At 43.4% G+C, this 27035-nt stretch overlaps 1 protein-coding gene across 1 annotated transcript; it reads right to left on the bottom strand.

Moving 5' to 3' along the window:
• Positions 1–12109: 12109 nt before the first annotated feature.
• On the bottom strand, positions 12110–21059 carry LOC117048300 (cytochrome P450 2J6-like). Its single transcript, XM_033151970.1, has 9 exons — positions 20664–21059; positions 19650–19812; positions 19382–19531; positions 18558–18718; positions 17281–17457; positions 16611–16746; positions 13730–13917; positions 13069–13207; positions 12110–12341 (listed from the first exon to the last, which is right to left on the bottom strand). Exons 1-9 carry the CDS (start codon positions 20862–20864, stop codon positions 12166–12168), a joined length of 1491 nt encoding a protein of 496 aa, XP_033007861.1. The 5' UTR covers positions 20865–21059; the 3' UTR covers positions 12110–12165.
• Between the last annotated feature and the right edge of the window lie 5976 nt (positions 21060–27035).

The following is a 27035-nucleotide window of genomic DNA, read 5'->3' as shown; positions in this document are numbered from 1 at the left end:
ATAAAATGAGGTCTGTAATCTGAGTTGCAGGATTTTTTTGGTGGGGCGAGGACTAACATAATCAGTAACTGCAGGTTAGACTTTAAATTTTTTAGCATTTTATTAAAACTGGCCTAAAATAGCTGACAATGTGACTACAGTATTACATGTTTTTGTGTAGAAACTGATACTACAGACGTCTAACAATTCTGTCTTTGAATGACTTGCTATACTTAATACCAGCACTGTAAAATTATAGTGTGCTACTGTCTGAGCCTTCAGTCTTTCAAGATTTCATGTCTGTTGACTACCTCTTTGGTATTAAGATCTTACTGTTCTGTTCAACCTGCTGACTTGTGTTTTTGGTAGCTTTTTCCCTGGTCTGAATTTGTAAGGAGAAATAGTGAATACAGATTTTGTAGCATGATGCTTAATGTTTTGATACTATACTATATTCTTGTAATCAAATATGGTCGCAGAGAGTAGTCTCCACTGATAACAATTCACAAACATAGGATAATTTTGTTCAGTGGCTTTAATTTATCGTGTGTTCTGTATGACAACTACTGCTAGTACAGGAAAGTCAACATCAAGGCCCCAATCTAGCTCAAGTTAGTAACAACTAAAGCTGAAGTCCAAGCACCATTCCAAGTGGGGCATAGTTTAGATTGTACTGTACATTCTGTTGTAAGCAGTGAAATTTGAAAGAAAAAAGCCAGGACTGACTAATTTCGATGGGACTTGGTGTCAGCTAACTCGAGTGGCTGAGTTGGATGCTAGCTGATGCAACTCTACTGCATATGTGTCTTGGTACTGTCTACCTCCATGTCAAAGAACCAGAAAAATATGGCTGTACTTTATCTTAAATTTCTTTTCTGTGGTAGCTTGGCATTGCTCTGTTAGATGGAAGAGAATGATGTGGTAACATTATTTTTAATTACAAATTCCATGGGTTGAAGCCCCTGGCTGATGGAAGGGCCTTTGATCTTGTGAAGGCTCCCATGAGTACATGGGAGCAGACGTTTATTTCCACATATTCCTCCTTCAGTCCCCTATGCCACTTTCAAGTACTAGTCCAAAGGACCTCCCAATCCTCTGGAGGAGTTGCAGAAGGAAGAGGGGAATCTCTTAAGTCTCACCCGCTCTCACTTTCTGCTCACAATCTACTGGATTAAAAAGAGCGTTCTGTCAGCAGAGGGCCACATCCCATGAAATCTTAGAAAGTTTGAGCTCATTAACAAACTAAGAGACAAAGTAGGTATGTCAGTGAATTCAATTAGACATCTATGGAAGAACTCTGTGGGGTTTTTTTTGGCAGAGAAGCATATTTACTGCCACGTGTTCTTTTTAGTCCCAACTTGTTTATGAAAATGTTACCACTTACCATTTTGCAGCCATCTTTCAGAATGCTGAACTTCACAAGGATTAATCTAAAAGGAGAGAGAGAGAGATTTTTCAGCTATCCTGGTAGAATTGTTGCTAAATTGTGCCCATTGCCACCTATGTGACCAGACCATTCACAGGCTATATACACAGCTCCTAGGCTTGGCTGTTTGGCCAGAGGAAATGTGTGGGCAACCTCTTTATGTGCATATTTTCATGCTACTGGATTGCACTGAGTGTCCATGGAGGCATAGCAGCTGAATCATTGCACAGGTAAACTTGTGAAACTGCAGCCATAGCAATTTTATGTAGTAATTGTGTGCAACTGAATTTGTGGCAGACTACTTGGTGTTTAGTTTCTAAACTTAAACTACCTCCTTTGAGTAATAAAATTCAGATATTGATCACCAGCAATTGAATTCAGAATTTTGACTCTCCTGTTTTTATTTACCGTAACTATGAATTGAGTTAGTCTCTCTTGTGTTTTGCTTGCAGGGCAATACTATACATGTCTACTCAGAAGTAAGCCCCACTGAGTTCAATGGTACTTACTCTCATGTAAGTATGTATAGGATTGCAGCCTTAGTGTGGAATATTTCTTTGATTTGAGCATAATGCAAAGGAGTTACTTATCTATGTTAAGTCCTTAAAATGTGCTGTGCTTAGATGGGATGAAAATGTTGATGCATACACACTATGACTGAAAAAGCAGTCTCTCTAATAAACTAATATTTATTGATGTCAGATGCAGACTTACTTGAGCTGATGGAGACTTGCAATCACCCTTCATCTGTAACTCTTCATAAATTAAAAATGTAGCATAGAAACTGGTTCACCAAGTGTTGGTCCCGCAAAACCTTGCAGTCATATTTTAATCAGGTTTGGGCTGCAATTACTGCTTAGTAAGTTGTACAGTGTTTGGCAATCATTGACAAAACCTATCACTACTCCCACACAATCTCCATTCCTTTCAGTGGGGGTTGTGTAAAAACCTCAAGTGGTGCTTAAACACTTTGTTCCCTGTATTAATTGCATGTTTATTTTCATTAGAGTAAAAGCACTTTGTTTGTATAACAATTTATGAATCGACACTATGGCTAATTATGGGATATGTGATTTCACCAACTTTTAAAAATCATGCATACATTTAGACAAGTTTCTGTAAGAGCGCGACCAGACTAAAACATGCAGTAGAATTAATGAAAAGTTTTGGTTCAATACTGCTTTTCTTTTATATTAATAAAAAGTGTTCTTTTCTACAATAACCATTTGCTTGGATTCACATAATTGTAAGCAATACCAATGTTTTTTTCTTCAGTAAGGATAAATAGGCCTGACTTCGGGTTTTCTGTTAGACTTGCCAGGGTGTAATCTATTTAACATGTACAAGTCTGATCCTGTGCAGAGCAAATGGGCTGTATAGAAATAGAGGAAGAAATTGCACTAATTTGTAAACATGGTTTTACTCTTGATTCAAGAAATATTCTTTTATATTCACATTAAAACCTTTTGACATTAATTTTGTGGTCTCTGGTTATTTTATCAGCAGTCTCATCCTTTGTGTTGCATTCTTGTCAAACCCACTGCATACTCCTAGCAGCTGCAGCCTGAGGTTTACCCCCACCCCTGAAACTACAAAACACACTGATCTGTGAGAACAGCAGCAAATAAGTATTATTAAGAGCCTCAGAAGCACAGTATACCAATAACTGTAAACTTTGTCATGTGCCTCCTTTGTATTGAATCCATGTATCCTACAGGAGCTTTACACAGCAACTAAGCAGATCGTAACACACATTTTCTTGTTTTGCATCAAACAAGATGGAGCCACCAGAGCATTGCCATTGGATGAATGCATGTGCCATGTTATCTTGGGTCACTGAACCTCTGTTTGTGCATGCACTCACCTCTATCAGTGCTTTGTGGCCTAGGTTTCTACAAGTGTGATGCAGTCCCTCCACACTTGCTCTCCCACCAAAAATGTGGGTGGTTCAGCAACAACTGGAAGAATCATAGAATCATAGAGTCGGAAGAGACCACAAAGGCCATCTAGTCCAACCCCCTGCCAAGCAGGAAACACCATCAAAGCATTCCTGACAGATGGCTGTCAAGCCTCTGCTTAAAGACCTCCAAAGAAGGAGACTCTACCACACTCCTTGGTAGCAAATTCCACTGTCGAACAGCTCTCACTGTCAGGAAGAAGTTACGTAGCCAGCTTGTGAGTAGCCAGAAACTTGTTTGTAGCTGCTGAGCCTCTTTATAATGTCACCATGACTCATAATCTGCTTGCAGTAAAATGTCTTAACTCTTGAAACTGCTAGCTTTCTACAGAACAAGTAAGCAAGCACAGACAAAAATATTGGCTTGAATACAGAAAACACTGGAGCTATTCACAACACTGTGACGGGGGTGGGGTGTGTGTTATCTGCTATTACAAAGGATGTGATGCTGTTGCTCCTGAGCAGAATTTCCCACTCCCCGGTCAGTGATGCAGGAGGCATGTAGTAGCTTGCAAACGAACAAAGGAATGGGTGTGTAGAAACCTCTGTTACTTTTGCACAGTAGGCTGAATTCCAGCTCTGCAAAAGTCAGGCCCATTGCTTCATCCTCCGGCAAGCAAAAGGCACTACAGTGTATCTCAATTCAAGTACACATCCTAACCAAGCAAAAGCACTCCAGTTTGAACAGCGCAGCCAGTGAGCAATGTTGCCTGGAGAGGGGCATAGCCCAAGGGTGGGACAGAACAAGCAGGAGAGCCACAGCCAGCCCAGGGATCTGAGGCTGCCAGCCCTGAACTTCCCTGCAGACTGGAACAACAGATTGGGAACACAATAGGCAAGCATTTCACTTGAACTGGCAGACAAGGGACACTTTTCAACCTGGAGATAGAAGCTGGTGCCTTCTGCATGCAATCCAGATGCACCAGCACTGAGCTATGGCCATAGAGTTTCCATACAGGAGGACACACACACTTGTCTTAAGTAGCACCAGCATTTGAGCTTCTGCAGTCCTGTCCTACAACAGTGTTCTCATTAAAGTAGGGCACACTGTTTCCATGTTACATGTTAATGCACTGCAAGTTTGATTGCTGCATTGCAGGGGGGTTGGACCCAAGAGAGCCCTTCCAACACTACAATTCCATGATTTTAAGTAACGGATATATAAACACCTAGCATGGCTAAGTAAAGAGTTTTTTACTTCTGCAATTTGCTGCTTCTGAGAAGAAGAGCTTTAAGGCCTTATTGGACTAAGCAGCACCCTAAGCCTACATACCTGGGACTTTTGGGTAGACATGCTTAAGCTAGCACGGTATGTCTGTTTCTAACTAACCACGGTCACTTTCAACTGACTACTGCCATCATGAAAGGACATGGGTAACCGGAACCAATGGGCAATAAGAACAAAAACTGAGGAGGTAATCCTGCTAAACCTACTTTAAATAAAACAGCATAAAATGTGTCCGTACCCCACCCCCCACCTTAGCGACAGAATGCACTCACCTTGTACGGCAGCGGGGACAACTTAACTCCCAGCCTAAAGTGAAGGCTTAACGTCACATGCTTTGGAGCCTGGAGAGCAAACTTCTGAATCAGGACAGCGAAGAAAAGGAAAAACCTGGTTCTCGCCAACTGCTCTCCCGGGCAAGCTCACTTTCCCAGCGGAGAGGGAGAATAGACTGTGTTAGTGGAGAGCTACAGTGAACTCTCATTTCACCAGTCAGGCAAATGGGAACACTGAACAGCTTTGATAATTGTTTCTAGGATTTTGGAATAGACACATTTCAGGTACATAAATTTCTATTGTGTGTACGGATGGAGGGAAATTCAATTTTGCTTACCTAATTCATACTCCTCAAACCAGATTGAAGAAATACAAATACCTGTACAAATGAAGGAAATATCTCATCAGCCTTGAAAATTTAAACTTCAAAAACAATCAAAAAGGTTGCACAATTCATGCTGATCTTTTTTAAAAGATCAAATTTTAATCATTTAAATAATTGCCCATATTAAAAAAAACTCACCCAATTACCTAAATATTTCATTGGTAACAGGGGCTTTTGGACGATCTGCAAAGTTTCCACCTTAATAGACAAGAGCCTCTTTCACCAGATGGAATCCATTCACAACCACAATCCACATGCTTCCAACCTGAAGGTTGAAGACATTGCCATGTTTTTCAGTAAGCTGGAAGGGGAGTGAGGAAGAATAATTTCTAGTTTTCTTTTTTAAAAATATGATGATGATGATTCCTAATTAAGACCTGAAGTCTGGGATTCAGTTTGTGGGAATCTTCCCACAAACTTCTAAGCATCTCCTAAGCTCCTTCATATTGTGCTGTCTTCTTGTGCCTATGGGGAAAGCAAACTGCTCTCTGGACTGAGGAGCTAGGAGAGATCTAGCTGGTTGCTGCCTTGTTGAAGCAGATAATTGGCTTGTAGCTCTGTACCTTTTCCAGGACAGAGTTAGAGGATAAAGGCAGAAGTGGCATGAAAAACCTACTAGTAATGTGATTCTCTCTTTACTTTTCTTTATTATGTGATTACCCCCCCCCCCCGGAAAGGCTAAGATCTGAGGTACCAGCCCAGGAAAAATAATGAGCAGGACGTTTAGTTTTGATGTTATCGGAATTGGATAAGATGGCAGCTGCAAATAACGAAAGGACTTTTGGACTGAATCAACAGAAATACCGGTTGTGAGGAGATGGAAGAAGAATCAGACTGATATAAAATCCACAGAGAAACGTTTTATTCATTTTAAATCGCTTGTGGGAACAACTCAGAGGCTGTGAAAGAATGAAGGATAACAACAGCTAGAACTGGAGAATATCGGAAAGAATACAAAAGGCAGTGGAATTGAGAAGACAAGGAGCCTTCCAAAACTTGTGAAGCGTGGGGAGTCCCAAAAAATAAATTATAATTTGGCAGAATATTTGGATTATGTGATTTGCATATGTATAATTTGGTATATTTAATATGATTTGATTGAATTGTTAATTTGGAAATTTTAATAAAAATGATTTATTAAAAAAAGAAAGAAAAACCTACTAATAACACATGCAAACAACCATCCTACCTTTAAAGGCAATTGTGGGTACAAATTGTTATAAATAACTGTTGGGTAAAATAGATCCTGTGTTCAGAGGCAATACATATCTGGATACCAGATGCTGGGAACGAACGGCAGTAGAGGCATTTGTCTTTGTGCCCTGTTTGTGGGCTTCTCGGAGACCTCTGGCTAACCAGTCTAAGGATGCTAGACTGGGGGGGGGGGCATCTTAGCCTTATCCTCCAGTGAAGCTCTTACACTCCTATACAGTGCATTGTTGGGCTAAACTCATGCCATGATTCCTTATCCTTACCTTGCATAGTTTCAAATGGGGCTTCTTGGTATCTATATGACGCATATTACCCAGAAAAGAAAGAGGCATGGGCCCTGGGGGGAAATTCCTTGGGTGAATCTGTTTCTTGCAATCAGTAAGAAATAGAAATGTAGCCAGAAACACCAAAATGACCTGCAGGGACAAGGCCTCCCAGAGGACAAAGAGCAGCTGGAGCAGCATCTTCAAACCCTTCTTGCCTTCCTTTGTCAGAATGGACTGCTATCTATCAAGGGAATCCAAAATCTCATGCAGGTAGAGAAGCCACACCTGCCCTCTTGGGTAACGATCCTGTAAGAACTGAGGGCAAAGTTTCTACACATTATTATACATCATGCCCACAAAGTGGCAGAAGGGAGATGACCCAATGAGTAACTCTTCCTAGGGGGAAGGGGGGAGCGTAGCTTTCTCAGTCAGAATATTTCCTTGTTTTCACATTTCTGAAGAAGAAAAAGTAAGTATCCTTCCCAACATTTCTAGAATTCTCTCCAAAGTCAGTGCCCTGTACACAAATAATTAACTTCTGTTGTGGCGTATGATCCTGTTCCTGAGACCTTTGGACTGATATCTTGATAAGAGGTCAGAGGAGTCAATTCAATGGCCTTCTGTTCTATACTGCATAGGTTAAATTTTGCCTTGGTAGGCCTGGCTCAAGACATCTTGCCGTCTGAGGCAAATGAGAAAACAGCACCGCCGGTAGTCAGAGGTAGTCTGGCCCTGAAACCAGGAACTCCATTTCTTCCCCTCCAAGCTCAGTGAGTGTGGCTTGCTAGGTGAGACGGCACCACAACATGCACACCTGCAAGAGCTGAGCTCAGCCAGGTGCCAACTTGATGCTTGCTTGCCTGCCCACTTGCTTCCACCCATCTCACTCCCAGCCAATCTGCCTCAGAGAGCTTTGTGTGCTGGCCCAAGCCCCAGGCCTTGCCTGCCCAAACACCTGACTTGCCACGGTGGCAGACACCCATCCCTGAGTCCCTCTCAGTGTGGCTGAGCAGCAGCTGCATGTAAGGGTACAGATAGAGTGGAGCAACAAGTGGAAGAGGAGGCAATGCTTTCTTCTTCTTCTTCTTCTTCTTCTTCTTCTTCTTCTTCTTCTTCTTCTTCTTCTTCTTCTTCTTCTTCTTTCTTCTTTCTTCAGAGAAGCAGAGCATACCTTGAAGTTCCCTTGTCATGGGAGTAGGGGCCTGCTACTCGCTAAAGTCTTCCTGCTACCACCACCTCCTGCCAGCATGTCACCTCACACAGCCCAATGGTAGGACCGGCCCCGTGCCTCGGCTACAAACTGACTAGATCAAGGATTGAGAACTTGAAAGAAATTAAAAACTTTTACTATGAAGGATGCCTTCTGTTCCTGACATATTTGGACCAGTGGTAATTTCAACAGCTCTGACCTCCGGCTAAGGAGGCCAGAGGAGTCAGCCTGCTTGCCTTCTGTTCAATATTGCATAGATTACATTTTGTTTTGGCAACAGACTGACTAGGTCGGGGACTGGGAACCAGCACCTCTCCAGATATATTTCGTCTCCAACTCCCAACAGCCCCAGGTTCTATAAGCCAATAGTCAGGAATAATGGGAGAAAGATCATCCAGAGGACCAGACTCGTCAGCCTTAGCTAGTAGCAGACCACGTCTCTGATGAACTTGGCAGACCACGTCTCTGATGAACATGGTAGCTGAGAAGTTGGTGCAATGCCATTGCATTGGTAGGAGTACTGGATTGGCTCTGTCAGTGTGTTTACGTCATACCAACTTCACTGCCAGGTCACCTCTCTTCATCCAAGTAAGCAGCAGCAACTCAACTCTTGGGAAATCTGGTGAGCACCACCACATCGTCTGGTTACTGGTCTTAGCAAAGCCATGATTTCTTAGCCTTGGTCCCCAATTTTGAATACAATAAACCTAATACTTATCATCATCAACATCAGGTGCATGGGTGGAACACTGTCTACAGCAGAGCTGAACGGCAAGGGAACCCTTAGTTGCTACTGCCGCTGTGTGCCTGGGCTACACCAATTATACTCACCCCCATCCTTACTTTGGTATGCAATGTAGGTGAGCACTCAATGGGCTGTAAGCTGAGATAGCTTCAACTGCTGTTGGAGGAGATCAAGGTATGAACCCATGCAGTCAGGGGCGTGGGGTAGGGGGTCCATAGCCCCAGGTGCATGATTGAGGGGGACCCCCATGCAGGGATCCACGTTTTGCTCTGCCTGCCACCAAGGCTCAAAATACCCCTTCTCCAGAACCTGAGAAAAACACTGACCCCTACCTGAAACAAATAAAACAGACCAAGGAAGTGTGCACACAGACACACAAATGAGGACATCAGGAGGCACTCCACCCTTCTAACCAAGCAACAAGAAAGCTTAAAAAAAAACCCTCTTCATTTATTTTTAAAAATGTGGAAGAGAAGTACCTTGGTGTATTCTAAGGAAGGTGTTTGGGATCACTTCAGTGCCTGTTAGCATTATGTTAGAGACCCCAGATGTCAATGTAAACCATATGCATTGATAAGTCCTTGACATTTTGAATCCTCTGTTGCCAAAGCATTGGTAGTTGTGGTTGTCAATAAGATTATGCAGCTGCTATCCTGATGAGCTTGTTATGAGGAAGAAATGAAGTCTTCCTTTGATAACTTGAAAGAGGAGGTCATTACCCAACCATAAGTTACTATTACACACAAAAAATACTACCAAAAGAGAAAAAAGAATGCCCCCTTTACTAAGTTAAACATGATAAATAGTAATTGAAGCCAAGCTATGAAACATGACAATAGCCTTAATATAAACTTAGTAAGTTGTCAAAAGCAGTATTTAAGCAGCTGTGTAGTAAAGGTAATTCTCTTTATGAGGTGACTTTTCCCACAACCCTTCCACATCTCTGTCATCTAGGGAAAACTGCAGAGTTTGACCCCAGCACATCCACCTACAGTGGTACCCAATATAATTTTATAAATTTATCCACGCCATCATTATTCTGTGTTCCTTCTTCCAAAAAACACTACAGCAGAGGTTGGCTCAGGACAAATATTTATCTAGCCCAAGACTCTCCAAGAAGTGCAGGCACAACAGCCCCACTAAACATCTGCTTCAACTTCTTCAACTGACTTTGTAAAGCTGCACTCAGTAGTACTGATAGAAAGCGGGCATGTCTTCTGAGTGACATTCTCCTCTGCTGCTTGTCCTGTGAATGCCAGCAATGCATGCTAAAGTAGCATCAAATGTTGTTGGATTACAGCTCCAGTCATCCCTGCTCATTGATTAAGCCAGGTGTAGATGATGGGAGTTGTACTACAGCAGCATACAGAGACCCATGACTGAAGAACTCTGCACTAAAATGAAAAGTCAGGCCAAGAAAGAAAGGTCTTCCCAAATTATGGTCCTTACTTCTTAAGATATTTGCAGCTACAAGCTATTTCTATCTAAATCCCTCTGAGTAACAAGCCAGTAGTTCCAGTAGTTCTCGAAGCGACTGGCATGAGTTTGGCCAAACTGCGAGAGGCAGTGAAGGATAGGCGTGCCTGGCGTGCTCTGGTCCATGGGGTCACGAAGAGTCGGACACGACTGAACGACTGAACAACAACAAAGTTCCAGTATGGTCCATCTTCTACAATTGTTTGTGTTCCTTTTAGCTTAACAGAATAGAACCCGGCTGGGGGAATTTCACTTTAGAACACCACTCATTAATTAGAAATGAAACAGAACTACAAAATCAGTCAGTCTTTAGCAATTGCTATGCTTATAGCAGATGATGTTGCAGTATAACGTGGAACTGATACTCCATTGTGGTTTAAACTTGCAATTGCCCACTAACAGCCAAATTGCCACTTTTAACTATTTTCATGGAAATCACTTTGCAGACTCAGTTGTAACCTTGTTATCCACTATGTTTATTGAATCACAACAATAATGCTTCTGAAAAACAATACAACCTGTGGAAAATACATTGACTACAATCCAACTCTGAGCAACCTGAAAGCCGAGATAAGCGGCGTATCCCATAGTCAAATTCCACTGGACTTAACCATCCAGGGTTCCTTTAGCTTTTTACCTTACCTTAGGATATTTACAGGGACGTGGGTGGCGCTGTGGGTTAAACCACAGAGCCTAGGACTTGCTGATCAGAAGATCAGCGGTTTGAATCCTCACGATGGGGTGAGTTCCCCTTGCTCGGTCCCAGCTCCTGCCCACCTAGCTGTTTGAAAGCTCGTCAAAAGTGCAAGTAGATAAATAGATACCGCTCCGGCGGGAAGGTAAACGGCATTTCTGTGTGCTGCTCTGGTTCGCCAGAAGCGGCTTTGTCATGCTGGCCACATGACCCAGAAGCTGTACGCAAGGTAAACGGCATTTCTGTGTGCTGCTCTGGTTCGCCAGAAGCGTCTTAGTCATGCTGGCCACATGACCCAGAAGCTGTACGCCAGCTCCCTCGGCCAGTAAAGCGAGATGAGTGCCGCAACCCCAGAGTCGGACATGACTGGACCTAATGGTCAGGGGTCCCTTTACCTTTACTAGGATATTTACAAGAACAATTAAACTTTGCATTTTGATTTTATAAACATATGCCGGGCATTCAATTAGATTTTTATCTTCAGTTGTGATCACACATATCCTTACAAGCAAAGCAGTGCCTTTTTTCACCACTGCTAGGGCCAGCATAAGCCCACCACCTCCCAGGAGCCCGCCATTTTGGAGCCCCCCTGCAGCAGCAGCACCTACCTGCTGTCCTTCTCCTGGACAAGACCAGGTCAGAGCTACACAGGAAGATGTGTGCTCTACACTCTTTTGAACTGGACCAGTGTCACCTACGGGACCCCCACCATTGACCTGACCTTCCTTAAAGGAAAGGGGGTAAAAGCAGCAAGCCATTTGTTCTCTCTCCCAAGGAGAGAGGGGGGGGGGAGAGAGAGGGAGAGAGAGAGAGTAAAACGAGCAAAATCTGCTTCTGTGCTTTCAGCCAATCTGTGATGTTTGGGACACCTGGTGATAGAAACACACCAGGGTCCTAAGGAGCTACTAATTCCAGTTATCTATGTTACGTTGCCTGGATACACCTGAGACAGGTATTCCCTAGAAACTGTTCTGTGCAAATAGTGGGTGGGTGGATATCAAATGCAAGGAGTTGGGCTAAAGTCCAGGCACTCAAAGAAAATTGCTTGGATAGTTAACTAACCTTACAATGTACACACGTCTACTCAACCACATTAAGAATGAAGCTGAAGAATTGAAACTACTGCATTTTGAGAGAGGAAAGGAAAACAGGACTCTTGGTCTAGTTTCACTTCTTGTTTGCTATCTCTGCTCCATCCCCTCATCAAATTCTGTTATTCAAATCAATCAATTAGGATTAAGCCACAGTTCTGTTCCTACACCATAAATTAATCATACTTATTGAAGAAATGGCAATGATGTAAAATGGGTCCTCTTAGCGAGCGAATGCACATATCCGGTATGGCAGGGGAGACAAAGTCAGACCCACCCTAAATTCACAGCTTAATGTCACATCCTTTGGAGCCTGGAAAGTGAACTTCTGAATTAGGGCAGTGAAGAAAATAAAGAGCTCGGTCCTCGCCAACTGCTCTCCCAGACAAACTCGCTTTCCTAGAAGGGGGTGAGGGAGAAAAAGACTGTTTCAGTGGAGAGCTTTTGCTACTGTGAAGAGTGGCACAATTTAAATAACACGGGCAGACCAAATAATTTTAAAAAATAATTATGTTGTTGCAAAATAAAAATGGAAGTCGGTCTTACTTCCCAGTCAAGCAAATAGGAACACTGAACAAATATGATCATGGTTTTACTGAACTTGGAATAGATATACTTGAGTTACATAAATTTATCTCATATGCAGTTTTGGAGAAAAAGCAAATTCAATTATATTTTATTAGGAATCTACCTAATCTGCATATATCTTAGCCAAGGATGTGGAACCAGAGCTCAGTTCCTCAAGTTCAAGATTGAAATGGGTTTTTCTTCCTTGGGGAAACTAGGAAAAAATACATCTAATGTCCACTTGTGGAGCACCTTTGCCACTTATGGCACCTGAGAAAAATGTCTGTAAATATTACCTCAAGAATCCACACTGCTTACTGGGTGGGGGGAGGGGAAGAGTATATAAACACCATGTTGTGTAACTTCACACCTCCTATGGTAGCCATTTTGTGACTTGCATCCACAGTACTTCCTCACAATCCCACATGTGACCACTGGCCCCAATAGGGTGCTGAACCCTACACAACCATTTTAGCAATACACCAGACTCCCAGCAACCAAGCCATCATCATGTAATATCTGTTGCAATTCCAAGGAGCCACACATAAACTTTTGTTACCTGCAGAGAATGGCAGGAACGATTCCCTTTTCCTGAACTGACCATTTGCTAGGAAATGGCCAGGATTGAACACATTGGGTGTTTCCCATTCATCCTTGTCAAAGAGCACTGAGGTCAAGTTGGCGACCAACATGCTTCCCTGTCAAAGAAGAAGCAGAGACGGCAGATTGAAACGAGCAGAGAACTCTTTCTTTTTTGATCTGTGCAATTACAGCAGCACCAAGCCTCCTAGGTCCAAGTCCAACTCAGAAAGGATGTTTTGAATGGGATATTTTCTATTCATTATTAAGTAATTCACTGAACTGCATCTCATGAAAACACATATTCAAAGTAGGATAGGAAACACAAGATGCCAGTTGTTGCAGTTTGGGTCATTAATAAAGAAACTAGCTATCCATGCAAATGGTACAGACTGCAGTTTGAATCCATTTTGCCAAAAGTCTATCTAGCCATAACCCCTTCTCTCCACTCCAGATCTTGATGTGCCCAAAGAACACGCCAGACATTGCTCATTGGCTATGCTGGCTCAAGCAGAAGGAGTTCAACAACATCTTGAGAGCACCACACTGGCTACCCCTGATTTAGAACTTTGGCATCAAGTTTTCACATCTTAAGAGAAGAGGAAAGACTTATAAAAAAGGTTTATCTTCTTAATGTTTACTTTGGGAATATGAAACCCAGACAGTGTAGTGTCCTTTGTTGTCAACCGAGGCACATTGAAAGGCAGAATGTTGCTTATTCTTTGAATTTCATGAACAACAGCATTGGTATACGGCATGCTGTCCCTGTCATCCATCACTGGCTGGCGAGACTGGCCAATCACAGAATCTATTTCCGCTTGGACTTTTGCTGCAAATAAAAGAAAAGCCTCTGTCAACAGAAGAAGAGTAGACTTTATCTAAGATCTGTAGGGATGGCCCATCTTTAATATTTAATGGATTTGAGCAGACAGAGAATTGATACTCCTTAAATGAATGGGTAACCAAATTTTCACTTATTGGAATCAATTTTCATTTGGACCAGTCAACAGAGTATCCTGATATTTTAGGAAAGGCACCTATCATCTGCATCAGCACAGGAGGATTTAGAAATAAACAAAAGAATATCATCTGCAAATAAGAGGCTTCCGGTTTGGTGCCGGATAATGGCGGAGCGGAGCTAAAGAGCTCCCGCTCCCGGGGGGTTTTAGGGGTCTCCTTGTCTGCGCCAAGGGCCCCTTAAAGCCACGGGAAGAGCGTCCCGTGGACCGCGGCCTCGTGGGTCCCAGACGTGCCGTCTCTGCTCTTGATTGACCCTCGTAAGGGGGGGAAATCAAGCGAGCGGAGCTCCGACACGGGACTGGAGAGGCGGATGCACCCCCCCAGGAGATCAAAGCAGCGATTCTGCCAGACCTGAGCACCAAGCTTTTCCTGCTAACTTCAAAGAAAAAAGAAGAACCCCGGCTGCTGTAAGTACGGGACTAATTGGATTTACATTTGAATAATTGGCAACCGGGAGGGATGTTAAAAGGAAGCCCGTCCCTCTCCTTTGTTGTGCAGAGGAGGTAATTAAGTTTCAAGTGGCTGCAGCTGCATCACCAGATACAATGTTGCTACGAAGCACTTTGACAGAGAAGATGGATTAAATCCCTGTGAGGGGATTGAAGATTTTGGAAATATCTCTTCTGTGGCTTTTGGAATTGTTTTTGGCACCTTGTCTCAGGGAAAATGGCGCTGGAAAACTAGTACGCAAGATGGAAAATTACTGATATTTGACACCCTTTGTCTTCTCCAACCATGCTTGCTTTCGCTTTTAAACTGATTCTAGATCCGGGTATCACCCAGGAACAAAGAAAAATCCTTCTGCAATTGGAGTTTGTGAATCGGAAAATGGACTGGTTAGGGCGTAATTTCAAAATTTGTTGTGGAGCAGGAGAGACCAGCCAGATTTGGGAGAATTTTGATAACTTGGAAGCAGACTTCTCCAGGGAACTGGGGGAGGTGCTGGAGAAATGGGACGAATTGATTCAGCAACCCCAGGTAAATGGACGGCCCTGGTGCAGTGAGAGACACAGGGCTGATGTTTTGACTGGAGCTACAAGATCCAGTCTCTGGAGTGGGAGTCCAGAGATGAAGGTGAGAAGATTTTTGAAGACACAAGTGGAAGAAAATCAAAATTGTGAAATGGAGTTGCTGGGAGAGGAGAGTTGGTGCCTCTTCAGGCGCCCAAGGAGGAGATTTATAAACTATAAGATGACACTGAACAAGGACAACAGAGGGAAATGTAAAGATGAATGGTGGGGGGGCATGGGAGAGAGTAGAAAAATGGTAAGAAGGGGAATAGGGTGAAAATGATAAAAATTGAATTAGGATGGATTTATGGTACCCTGAAGATAGTGTGTTAAGACTTTAGGATTTTGATGTTAAGTTTTAAGATTTTGATGTTACGATTTTGGGAATTTTGAATTAGTGAAGAGATATGTAACTGATTAATAGCAGCAGCTTAAGTGAAAAGAAGTATAAGATTGATTTAATAATTGTTTCATGATACTATAAGATGTTAAGTTTTTTATGATAGTATAAAAGGTTGGATAATGAATTGCAATGTTAAAAATGGATGTTACCAAAGTATATTAGTATTGAAGGCAGAGGAGGGAAAGCGGGGGAGGTCCCTTTAGAAGATCAGAAACTAGATTTTGTTAAGTAGTAAGAGATAGATTGGTGTTCCAGTTTAGGTATGTATTGGTTTTGGTTTTGTTTTAATTGTTCTTTTTGTCGATTGTGTTTATGTAATGTGTTTTTATTGTGTTAATGTTGGTGTTTATGTTATGTTATGTTTTTCTCTTGTTTTATTGGAAAATAATAAAAATCTTATAAAAAAAAAAAGAATATCATCTGCAAATAAAACCAATTTGTACTCAACTGAATTCCGTACTGCTGCATAGATCAACAGTACCTATTTTGTCTAATAGTGCAAGCTATGGGTTCCACGCAAATATAGAAAAACAAAGGTGAAAGTGGGCATCCTTGTCTAGCTCCTCTAAAGTAGCAGAAAACATGGCTTTTACTTTTAGTCTAGATGTGGGCGAATTACATAATATCTTAATCCATTTTATGCGTTCTAAAGGTAATCCAGCCACCATTAGTTTAGTACAGCCACTATATACTGTTTATATATTTTGTCAAAGACCTTTTCAGCATCTAAAAGGTCTTTTGACAAGTGAGAGCCAGTGTGGTGTAGTGGTTAAGAGCGGTAGACTCATAATCTGGTGAACCGGGTTCGCATCCCCACTCCTCTGCATGCAGCTGCTGGGTGACCTTGGGCTAGTCACACTTCTTTGAAGTCTCTCAGACACACTCACCTCACAGAGTATTTGTTGTGGGGGAGGAAGGGAAAGCAGACTGTTAGCCGCTTTGAGACTCCTTCAGGTAGTGTTAAAGAGGGATATCAAATCCAAACTCTTCTTCAAATGATAAAATTATATATTGATGTTTGCTTTCCGTAGGTCTTTGTTATATACAACCCAAAGTAATGAAAGGCAAATGAGCCAACTACAGTTCTACCTTGAATGTCTGGATAAATGGCCATATACAGCAAACCCCAACGCAGGGTTGTAGAAGTTGTTTCCGTTCCAGCAAGAAACAGATCCAGTGCTGAATGTAGAAGGTTTTCTTCATGGAAACTGGAAGCAGAATCCTCCTTAAAACAAAAAGGCACCAGGGAGTTAAGCTGCCATTAAAAACACCATCTTACTGTCAGACCCACATACCAAGAGATCAGCAGGGGATTCAGTGACTCTAATCCTGCATCTAGGAAGGTCAACAGTCCTGTGAATCACTGATGCTGGCATGAAGTTTGGGATTGTTTTGGTCAAGGACGCCAAAGCCCTAGAGGAGGTTTATTCAGACAACTGAAGCAATGATTCTTTTCGTCATGTCAACTGTTTGCTCTCACTCAGAACTGACAAGTGGTGAAATCCCAGCAGTGAACAAGTGGGGAGGTGTCTCCCCACAAAATGTATGACTTCATATTTATGTATACCCACCTGTGCATGAAGAAATATATTTTGTCTGAAGTCATAAACTCAAAGGAAACATTGAAATGTGGTCAGCCATTAAGGGCCACTCAGACAAACTGCATGACTAGTTCTGGTTTTAATGTTGTTTCTCTGCCTTCTGCTACTATATTATTATTAAATATATACATATACTTGTTGCCCTTTACATCTCTTACCTTGGCCATTTCATTTAGGTAGGCATCAATGAAGTCTCTGGGTTCAGATGGGTTCCAGTCTTCCTTGTGTTTTTCAATGATTCCTCTCACAAAGGATTTCAACTGATCCCATTTTTTAAAAAGTGTGTGATGGGGCCCCGGCAGGTATTTCATGACAGAGGGAATGGTATTGTACAGCTGAGGAAACAACACTAACATCACATATGTGATGGGAAAACCCTCTCAAAAAACATTCATACCATGCTGCTGTCATGGGAAAGAGGCTAGCAGTAATAAAGGATGGTGTGCACAGGCTCAACGACGGCAGACTTTCTTGGAACCAGAGCAAATATTGCACTCACCAGTGCTTACGATGGTACCCAATAGCAATGTCTTCACTTCTTGGGTAGAAATGTATGGACTTCAAATCAAATGGCGTCATGGTGCTGAGTTCTGCAAGCACACCTTCTAATGCACTGATTATGAAGATGATTACCATTTTGAAAATTGCTTGTATCAATGCCTGCACATGTCATGAATATGTAGAGTTTCCCTTTAATGATAGGCATCTTAACACAGAGATTGTAACTGGGGTGTGTAGAATTAATCCATGTAAAGGCAAAGGACCCCTGGTCAGTTAAGTCCAGTCAAAGGCAACTATGGTATGCAGCATTCATCTTGCTTTTCAGGCCAAGGGAGCCGGCGTTTCTCCACAGACAGCATTCTGGGTCATGTGGCCAGCATGAATAAACCACTTCTGGTTCAACGGGTCACCATGATGAATGCCAGAGTGCACAGAAATGCTGTTTACCTTCCTGCCGCAGTGCTTTTGAAGTGCTAGGTTGGCAGAAGCTGGGACAGAACAATGGCAGCTCACTCTATGTTTATTATTTGTGATGGCCTCACTCTGATCACATACATAGAGATTTTATTCAGCCACACACGTTATTCCCCCATTAAAATATGATCTGTGCTGTAACACACGATTCTGCCACCTACCTTACATTACTGAACACATCCCAACCTTTGTATCTTCAGTGCTTTTATAAACAACACTATGGGGCAAAGGAGTATGGGTGGAACAAGATGCTTGAATGAATAGCATGGGGAAAACAGAAATCTGAACATGAAGAAACAGGAGGACCAAAGCAAATGATTGTACAGTCATCAAGAATGTTGTAATGTGACTGGAACCCAAGCAATTGTGTTGTGGTTATGCCAAAGAACTCAGCGAAGACCTACCATAGTCCAAATAGTCACCAAAAATGTGGGAGGTTGCCTGGGATCAGAAGACCTACCTGAGTCCAAAAACTTCCCTGAAGAAGCAATGCCTCATCAAGCAAGTGCAGTAGCTTCTGGAAACGACTGTCATGGTAATCAAAGCGGTCCCCAAAAGTGATGGAACAGATGATATTTGAAACAGCATTATTAATCTGAAAGTGAGGATCAAATGGCTGCCCTGGAGAGAGAGAGAAAATGGTGGAGAAGGAATTTGGGTGCTTCTGGCTTCCATACAACAAAAACCGAAAGTGGGGAACGTGGTTGCGTGTTGATGAGGCAGGATTTGTTTTAGCCGAAGAAAGCATTTCATATTAACATTATATCTTTTAATTTAACCCGGGACACCCAGGACTCTGCGGCCCATTTATAATTTCAAGTGAGCATTGATATTCTCCATAGACAAGGATTATTGTGCAGTAAGGATTATTCTGTAGCAATGGCTGTCAAAAAAAGGGTAACGAGTCTCAAACATAGTATATACCAAAATATACCAAAATGAGTGCACTTCAAACCCTATTCTATTTGTGATGTTGGTTGTCAAAATCATCAAAATCTGCACACCTCCTCAGCCCAAACACTCCATCTTTGTTCTTAAGTCTGTTCTAGCTCAGTGGCCTTGAGGTTCCAGCACAGAACTTCACACTGAAACTAGAACATCCTCTGTGGAGCTTCCTATCTACACCCCCTTCTGCATCTTGGGGTCATTACAGTCCAAGCAGAGCTACATTTGTGTGACGAAATAATGCCAAAGAGCTTCACACCCTGGCTAATGTATTTTTGATCTTGTTCATAGAAAATAGCAGCGTAAATATGCCACAGCTTTATTGTTTCTGGTTCTCACCTTTCTCAGCTTCTATTGCTTCCTTTAAGAAATGGCTTTCTTCCTGTATTCTTTCTTCTAAAGACTTTTTGCCCAAACCAAAGTTTCTGAGTGTTGATAAGGCAAATCGTCTTTGTTGCTTCCAGCTGAGACCATTAGAGAAGACCACCCCTAGATGGGAAGGAGTAATAAGTACATACAGCAAGTAAGTAGATTTAGCAATCAGTGCATATCATTAAAAAAGCAATTTTAATAATCTAAATCATTGACCATAGTAAAGGAAACTTACCAAGCGACCCAAATAACTTATCAAGAACAGGGGCTTTTGGTCGATCTACAAAATATTCTCCCTGATGGACAAGAACCTCTTTCACCAGGTGTAATCCATTCACAACCACAACCCTTACGCTTCCATAACGAAGGCCAAATACATTGCCATATTTTTCTGCAAGCTGAATGGAGATGGTAAGGTAAATAAGCTTTATTGTACTAGCCAAATGCCATGACAAAATACTATCAGGAGAAGATGTATCAACATAACTATATAATTGTAGGCCTATATAAAAACAGAGCCACCGCCTGAATTGTCAAAAGTATAAAGTGCAGACACATGTGTAGATTGGGGACTCCACACAACATAGTATTTTCCAGTTTATACCACTGAATCTCCCTTACATTTTACTGCAATTTTGTCCAGGCTCTTCTCCCTGATCTTTGGAGTATTAGCATCACTGAGCAGCCCTAGAACCCGAATGGAGATGGAGGAATAATGCAAGAGAGGATATATCCTCTAAAATATATTATATATTAAATTGTTGGCAGACTGAAGGGAGAGTGAGAAAGAAGAATTGAGATTTTATGTGTGTGCACCTGGTGTTTCTTGAATGCCTATATGGAAGAAGGAAACTTTGATTGCCGTCAAATATATAAGGGACATCAGAGTTGCCAAAATGGTTTCCAGGGACTGTACATGGACAGGCCCCCTCCATCCTCCACCTGCTATCTATTCACACATGCTGTTTATTTGCATGTAGTAACTGAGCCTAGTCTACCACACAGGGCTGTTGCATAGATAAAGGGGGAGTGAAGGTAGGACAATGTACAACAACACCACACACACACACACACACACAAAATATTCTGCCAGCCATAGAAAGCAAAAGGCAGTTGTGGACACAGATTTGTTACAAATCGCTGTTAGGGCATCCCCAAATGGATCTTCTCAATTTTGTGCCTACTTTGATCTGCACCTTATAGGGAGGAACATCCCACACCACCCTAAAGCTCTTTCCTTTATCCTTACCTTTCCTGCTGAAATATGAGGCTTCTTGAAATCCGTATGTAGCAGGTTACCCAGAAAGGGAAGAGGAGTGGGCCCTGGGGGGTAATTCCTTGGACCAATCTGTTTCTTGTAATCAGCAATAAGTAGAAATGTTGCCAGAAACACCAGAACGACCTGCAGGGACAAGGCCTCCCAGAGGACAGAGAGTAGCTGGAGCAGCATCTTCAAACCCTTCTCTGTGTTCTTATGTCAGAACGGACTGCTGTGTGTCGAGGGAAACTTGATTCTGCTCCAGCTCCAGCAGCCACACCTGCCCTCTTGGCTAAAGTTCCTGAAATAAGGGCAAAGTTTGTATATATTATATATCACGCCCACAAAGAGGCAGGAAGGAGATTGCTTAATGACTCACTGTACCGAGGGGGGCGGGGAAGACAGTGGAGAACAGCTGCTTTCTGAATTAGAATATTTCCTTCCTGTTTTCACTTTTGTGAAACAGTAAATGATACTTTCCTTCATAACATTTCTAAGAAGGGGTTTTTGCCACTACAAATCAAAGCACTGTCCATAAAGAAATTAAAAATGTTTACTAAGGAGGATGTCTTCTGTTCCTGACACGTTTGAACCAGTGGTAGTTTCAGCAACTCTGACTGCTGCCTAAGGAGCTAGAGAAGTCAACCTGCTTGCCTTCTGTTCAGTATTGCATACGTTAGATTTTGTTTTGGCAACAAGTTGACCAGACTGCCTGGAACCAGCACATCTCCAGATGTTTTTGGTCTCCAACTCCCAACAGCCCTAGGTTTTATGGTCAACAGTCAGGGATCATTGGAGAGCCCTCTTGTACTAAGATAGTTTTAGCCTGTAGTAGACCATGTAGAAGGGGTGTTATGTACTGAGCTGAATCTTAGAACAATAGGATCCCGAATGCAGCAGTCTGATTGGTCCGCAGGAGCAGCCAATCAGGTTCCTGGAGGAAGTGAATCTGCAACCTGATTTGCCTACAGGAGCAGCTCGGAATTAGCCAATCACGCGGGGCCCATTTGTAAATAATGTATATATAGCTAGATGTTTGGGGGAAAATTTCATTCATTGCTACTACGAGCTGAATAAAGAGCATGAAATTCACACTCGACTCCACCTATATATCACTGGCGACGAAGGTGGGATCCTGTGAGCTGACCGCCACACACAGCACCACAGCACCGCTGCCTGCCGCACCGCTGCCGCACTGTGCATCCAGGCTTCAGCTCCGGGACCCAAAGAACTCAGAATGGCAACCGATAGCAGCTTCTCGCCATTCAACCCAGCATCAGGAGACTGGGATGGGTACGCCACCCATTTCAGCTTCCTGCTAGAAGCTAAAGAGGTCACCAATGATGTCAAGAAGAGGGCGAGATTCTTCAGCATCTACAGAGAGGAAACGTTCAAAATCGCCTGGGCTCTCCTTGCGCCTGAAGACATCGCTACCGTTTCTTACAAAACAATAACGGAATGGCTGAAGGGGCACTTCTCACTGCAGCCCTCGGTGGTAGCTTGCCGAAATGCCTTCTACTCAAAGCAGCAAGCCCCCGGGGAAACCATAACTGGGTTTGTGACCTCCTTCCACCAAGCCGCCCGGTTCTGCAACTTCTCAGAGTTGGAGAACATGCTGCGTGACCGCCTCGTCGGTGGCCTGAGGGATGAGAAGCTGCAACGACGCCTCTAATGTTCCAGGTCACTCTGGAGGAGGCCCTGGCAACCGAAGCTGCCGAAAGGTCAGCACAAGAGGCATGGCCGAGCCTCCCATCCCAACCAAGGGTCCATCACGAAGACCTCACTGACACTCAGAATCCGACAGGGAGGAGGTGCACCGAGTGCAGCAGCACACTTAAGCAGTGCACACACCACAGCTGCCTTGACCAGAAGGAGGGAACTGCGCAAGCTGCAGGGAGAGCCACGAGAGGAGGACCTGCTATTTCTGCAACACAGAGTGCAGGCAGTGCATAAAATCGGAACACATCACCTGGGTGTGTCAGGTTCAGCCCACCTGACACCAGGCATCAGATGACCAACCCAAGAGCCCCAGGTCCCAGGGCCCAACGCACCATTGCAACTTGACGGAGATCACGGACTGCCAGGTATACCAGTTGCCCCATTCCAACACAGAGAAAATTTATGTAGAGGTACAGATAGAGGGGGCCCCGTGCCGCATGGAGCTTGACACAGGCTCAACTCTATCCATAATCTCGGCATGGAGCTTAAGGGAACTGTGCCCTAACAGGGGTCCCAAACTCAGGCCGGTCCCATTCACCTTCCGGGACTTCCAGAAACGTAAGGACCCCACAATGGGGGTGGGGACCTTCAGGGTGCAATATTGAGGGCAGAAGCGGCAATTGGACTTGCTTGTAGTCAAGGGCCCCTACGTTAGCTTACTGGGATTGGCATGGTTTGGACCACTGGGGCTAGCCACACTAGCTTGCAAGTGGACATGGATTCCATATGCAAAGAGTTTCCGGGGGTTTTCAATGGGGCATTGGGATGATATACGCCCACCCCCCATGGCCCTACAACTAGACCCTGCCATACGACCCGTCAGGCTTAAGGCCCGCCGAGTCCTGTTCACCCTGAAACCCTGCATAGACGAGGAACTGGACTGGCTTGTGGAGCAAGGAGTGCTGGAGCCGGTGCCTAATGCCCCCTGGGAAACCCTGATCGTCATACCCGTCAAGCCTAATGGTTCGGTCCGCATCTGCGCAGACTACAAATGTAACATAAACAAGGCCCTCGCAGCCCATGCATACCCAGTGCCAGTGGTCAGCCATGTCCTGGACTGGGTGTGGAGGGGATGGCTCAGCAGCAGCCCCGGACCAGAATTCACTGCTACACAACCTGCAAACATGAACTGTTGGCCCACAAGGGGTGCCTGTTATGGGGAAGCAGGGTCATCGTTCCCCAGCCCCTCCACAAAAGGGTCCTCACAGCCCTACACGAGACACACCCAGGGGTAGTGAGAATGAAGGCCCTTGCCAGGAGTTATGTGTGATGGCTGGGGATCAACGGAGAGATAGAGGCCTGGGTCAAACACTGCCAGACCTGCCAAGAATCCCACCCAGATCCCCCAAGGGCCCCAGTCCAGTCCTGGGTGTCTGCCCAAGCACCATGGTCACGCCTGCACGTGGACTTCACTGGTCCCTTCCAGTGAAAAACATTCTTCATAATGGTGGACTCTTACACCAAATGGCTAGAGGTGGAAGTGAATCAGCGACCTGATTGGACTGCAGGAGCAGTCAATAAGGCTTTTGGAGGAAGTGAATCCGCAACCTGATTGGTCTACAGGAGCAGCCCGGAATTAGCCAATCACGCGGGGGCCATTGTGTAAATAATATATATATAGCTAGATGTTTTGGGGAAAGTTTCATTCATTGCTACCGGTACTACGAGCTGAATAAAGAGCATGAAATTCACACTTGACTCCAAGTATATTTCAAGGAGAAAACGTTGTGCGATGCAAATGCATTGCCAGGAGCTCTGGATTGGCTTCATCGGTGTGTTTACAGCACACCAACATCACCGCCGTGTTGCTTTCCCCCCCCCTCCCAGTAAAGGCAAAGGACCCCTGACAGTTAAATCCAGTTGCAAACAACTCTGGGGTTGCGGCGCTCATCTTGCTTTATTGGCTGAGGGAGCCGGTGTTTGTCTGCAGACAGTTTTCCCGGGTCATGTGGCCAGTATGACTAGGCCGCTTCTGGCAAAACCAGAGCAGCACACGAAAACGCTGTTTACCTTCCCGCCAGAAGGTATATACTTGCACTTTGACGTGCTTTCGAACTGCTAGGTTGGCTAGGTTGGTCCAGTGAGTGCTACCATACCATCTAGTACTGGTCTTAGCCAAGCCATGATCTCTTAGCCTTGGTTCCCCATCTTAAATACAAGAATATTAAAAACTGATGATAATCAGCTGGACAGGTGGAATTGTGTCTACTGTGGAGCTGAAGGAAACCCTTGTTACTGCCCCTGTACACGTGGAGGAGCAATGGCTGCAAGCTACAAAGCATGAACTTCTGCTGCTGGAGGTCAAGGTATGAAACAACCCACTCGCTAAATTATTGCTGTGGAAACCAGAGGCTCCCATCTTTTAGGACCCAGGGGTATTTCTGAAACTATTGTGGGAACCAAGAAAATCCTATTTCACAGAAGAAATAATAGTTATGCTCAGAAAAGCTCTGTCCCCAGAACCAAACAAGACACTTGCACCCACCCAAAAGAAGATAAACTAGACACCCCAAAGCACAAATTTTTTTTACAGACCCTCACTTCCAACCAAACAACCAAGCTTTTAAAAAACCTTCATTTAAAATAAATAATAAATGTAGGAGAAAGAGGCCTTGGTGTGTTGCAAAGGTGCCTGAGATCAATTCAGTGGTTATTGCTACCATGTTGGAGGCCCCAGATTTCAATGTAAAGCATATGCATTGGTAAGTCCTTCACATTTTGAATTGTCTGTTGTCCAAGTGTTGATAGTTATGGTTGTGGGAAAATGTTGTCAAAGAGATTTTGCACCTGCTATCTTTATCCAGATCGCACAATGGTAATTCAAGGTGAGATATGAAACATGACAATAGAATTGATATAAACTTAGTAAGTTATCAAAAGGAGCACCTTAATATTTAGGAGTTGTTTTCCTCTTCTGTTACCTTCTTGCAAAATTTCTTACCGGCAAACAATATTTCCCAATGGATGTCAGGATATCTTCACCAATATATATATATTGTTTGAGCTATACAGCTATGCCCACTCCATTCTTATGTTCAAATGAAAAGAAACCAAATAGCTGGAATTTGATCTCTTTTCTGTCCCCCCCTCCCCCACAACACCTGTGATTTATGAGAGAGTTTCTCCAGGAAGGCTATATGCTAGAATTCAGATCAATACAGGTGAAATTGTTCCAAACTTTCATTATTGTTCTTACTCACTGGAAGAAGATGAATAATAAGTTGGGGTAAGGAGCACATCCTGTTGCATTATTTGAGAGTTTTCTATAAGCACTTTCTCCCTAAACCCACTTGTATCAATACATGCCCAGCTGTATTGGTCAGGTTGGATATTTTGTTCCCAGCACAATTTCTAACCCAGCAGGTCCACCTACAGTGGCATCCAAAATAATTTTATAAAGAGCTGAGAGTAAGCCTTTATCTGCTCCATGATTATTCAGTAATATTTGTTCAAATGCCTTAAGACTCCATGTTCCTTCTCCCAAAGAACACCACAGCAGAGATTGGTTCTGGCCAAGCATACATTGAGCCCCAAACTCTTGAAGAACTGTAGGTGCAATATCACCAGGAAATTTCGACTTGAACTTTTCCAACTGGATTTTAAAGCTGAACACAATCCTAAGGAAAGGAAGCATGTCTCATCTGCATGGCAAGAACCACAGGTTCATGGGTTCAAGCCCAACATTGGGGAAAAGATACCTCCATTGCAGGGGGCTGAAATAGATTACCCTCAGGATCCCTTGCAACTCTGAAATTTGATGAGTCTATGGTTCTATGAACTGGTTATTTAACAAAATTTTCGAAGCAACATTTTTTTAGTTTTATAAACATAGGCAGGAAGCAAACAAGATGAATTTTAACAAGGAGAAATGTAAAGTACTACACTTGGGCAAAAAAATGAAAGGCACAAATATAGGATGGGTGACACCTGGCTTGAGAGCAGTACATGTGAAAAGGATCTAGGAGTCTTAGTAGACCACAAACTTGACATGAGTCAACAGTGTGATGATGCAGCAGCTAAAAAAGCCAATGCAATTCTGGGCTGCATCAATAGGAGTATAGCGTCTAGATCAAGGGAAGTAATAGTAGCACTATATTCTGCTCTGGTCAGACTTCACCTGGAATACTGTGTCCAGTTCTGGGCACCACAGTTCAAGAAGGATACTGACAAGCTGGAACGTGTCCAGAGTAGGGCAACCAAAATGGTCAAAGGCCTGGAAACGATGCCTTATGAGGAACGGCTTAGGGAGCTGGGTATGTTTAGCCTGGAGAAGAGAAGGTTAAGGTGTGATATGACAGCCATGTTCAACTATATAAAAGGATGTCATATAGAGGAGGGAGAAAGGTTGTTTCCTGCTGCTCCAGAGAAGCGGACACGGAGCAATGGATTCAAACTACAAGAAAGAAGATTCCACCTAAACATTAGGAAGAACTTCCTGACAGTGAGAGCTGTTCGGCAGTGGAATTTGCTACCAAGGAGTGTGGTGGAGTCTCCTTCTTTGGAGGTCTTTAAGCAGAGGCTTGACAGCCATCTGTCAGGAATGCTTTGATGGTGTTTCCTGCTTGGCAGGGGGTTGGACTGGATGGCCCTTGTGGTCTCTTCCAACTCTATGATTCTATGAATTACATTAGGGCTTTATCTTGA

Source organism: Lacerta agilis, chromosome 6 (assembly GCF_009819535.1).
Source record: "Lacerta agilis isolate rLacAgi1 chromosome 6, rLacAgi1.pri, whole genome shotgun sequence".
In the NCBI taxonomy this organism is placed as follows: Eukaryota; Metazoa; Chordata; class Lepidosauria; order Squamata; family Lacertidae; genus Lacerta; species Lacerta agilis.
The sequence above is the reverse complement of the archived record's forward strand: the minus strand, read 5'-3'. Positions and strand labels throughout refer to the sequence as shown.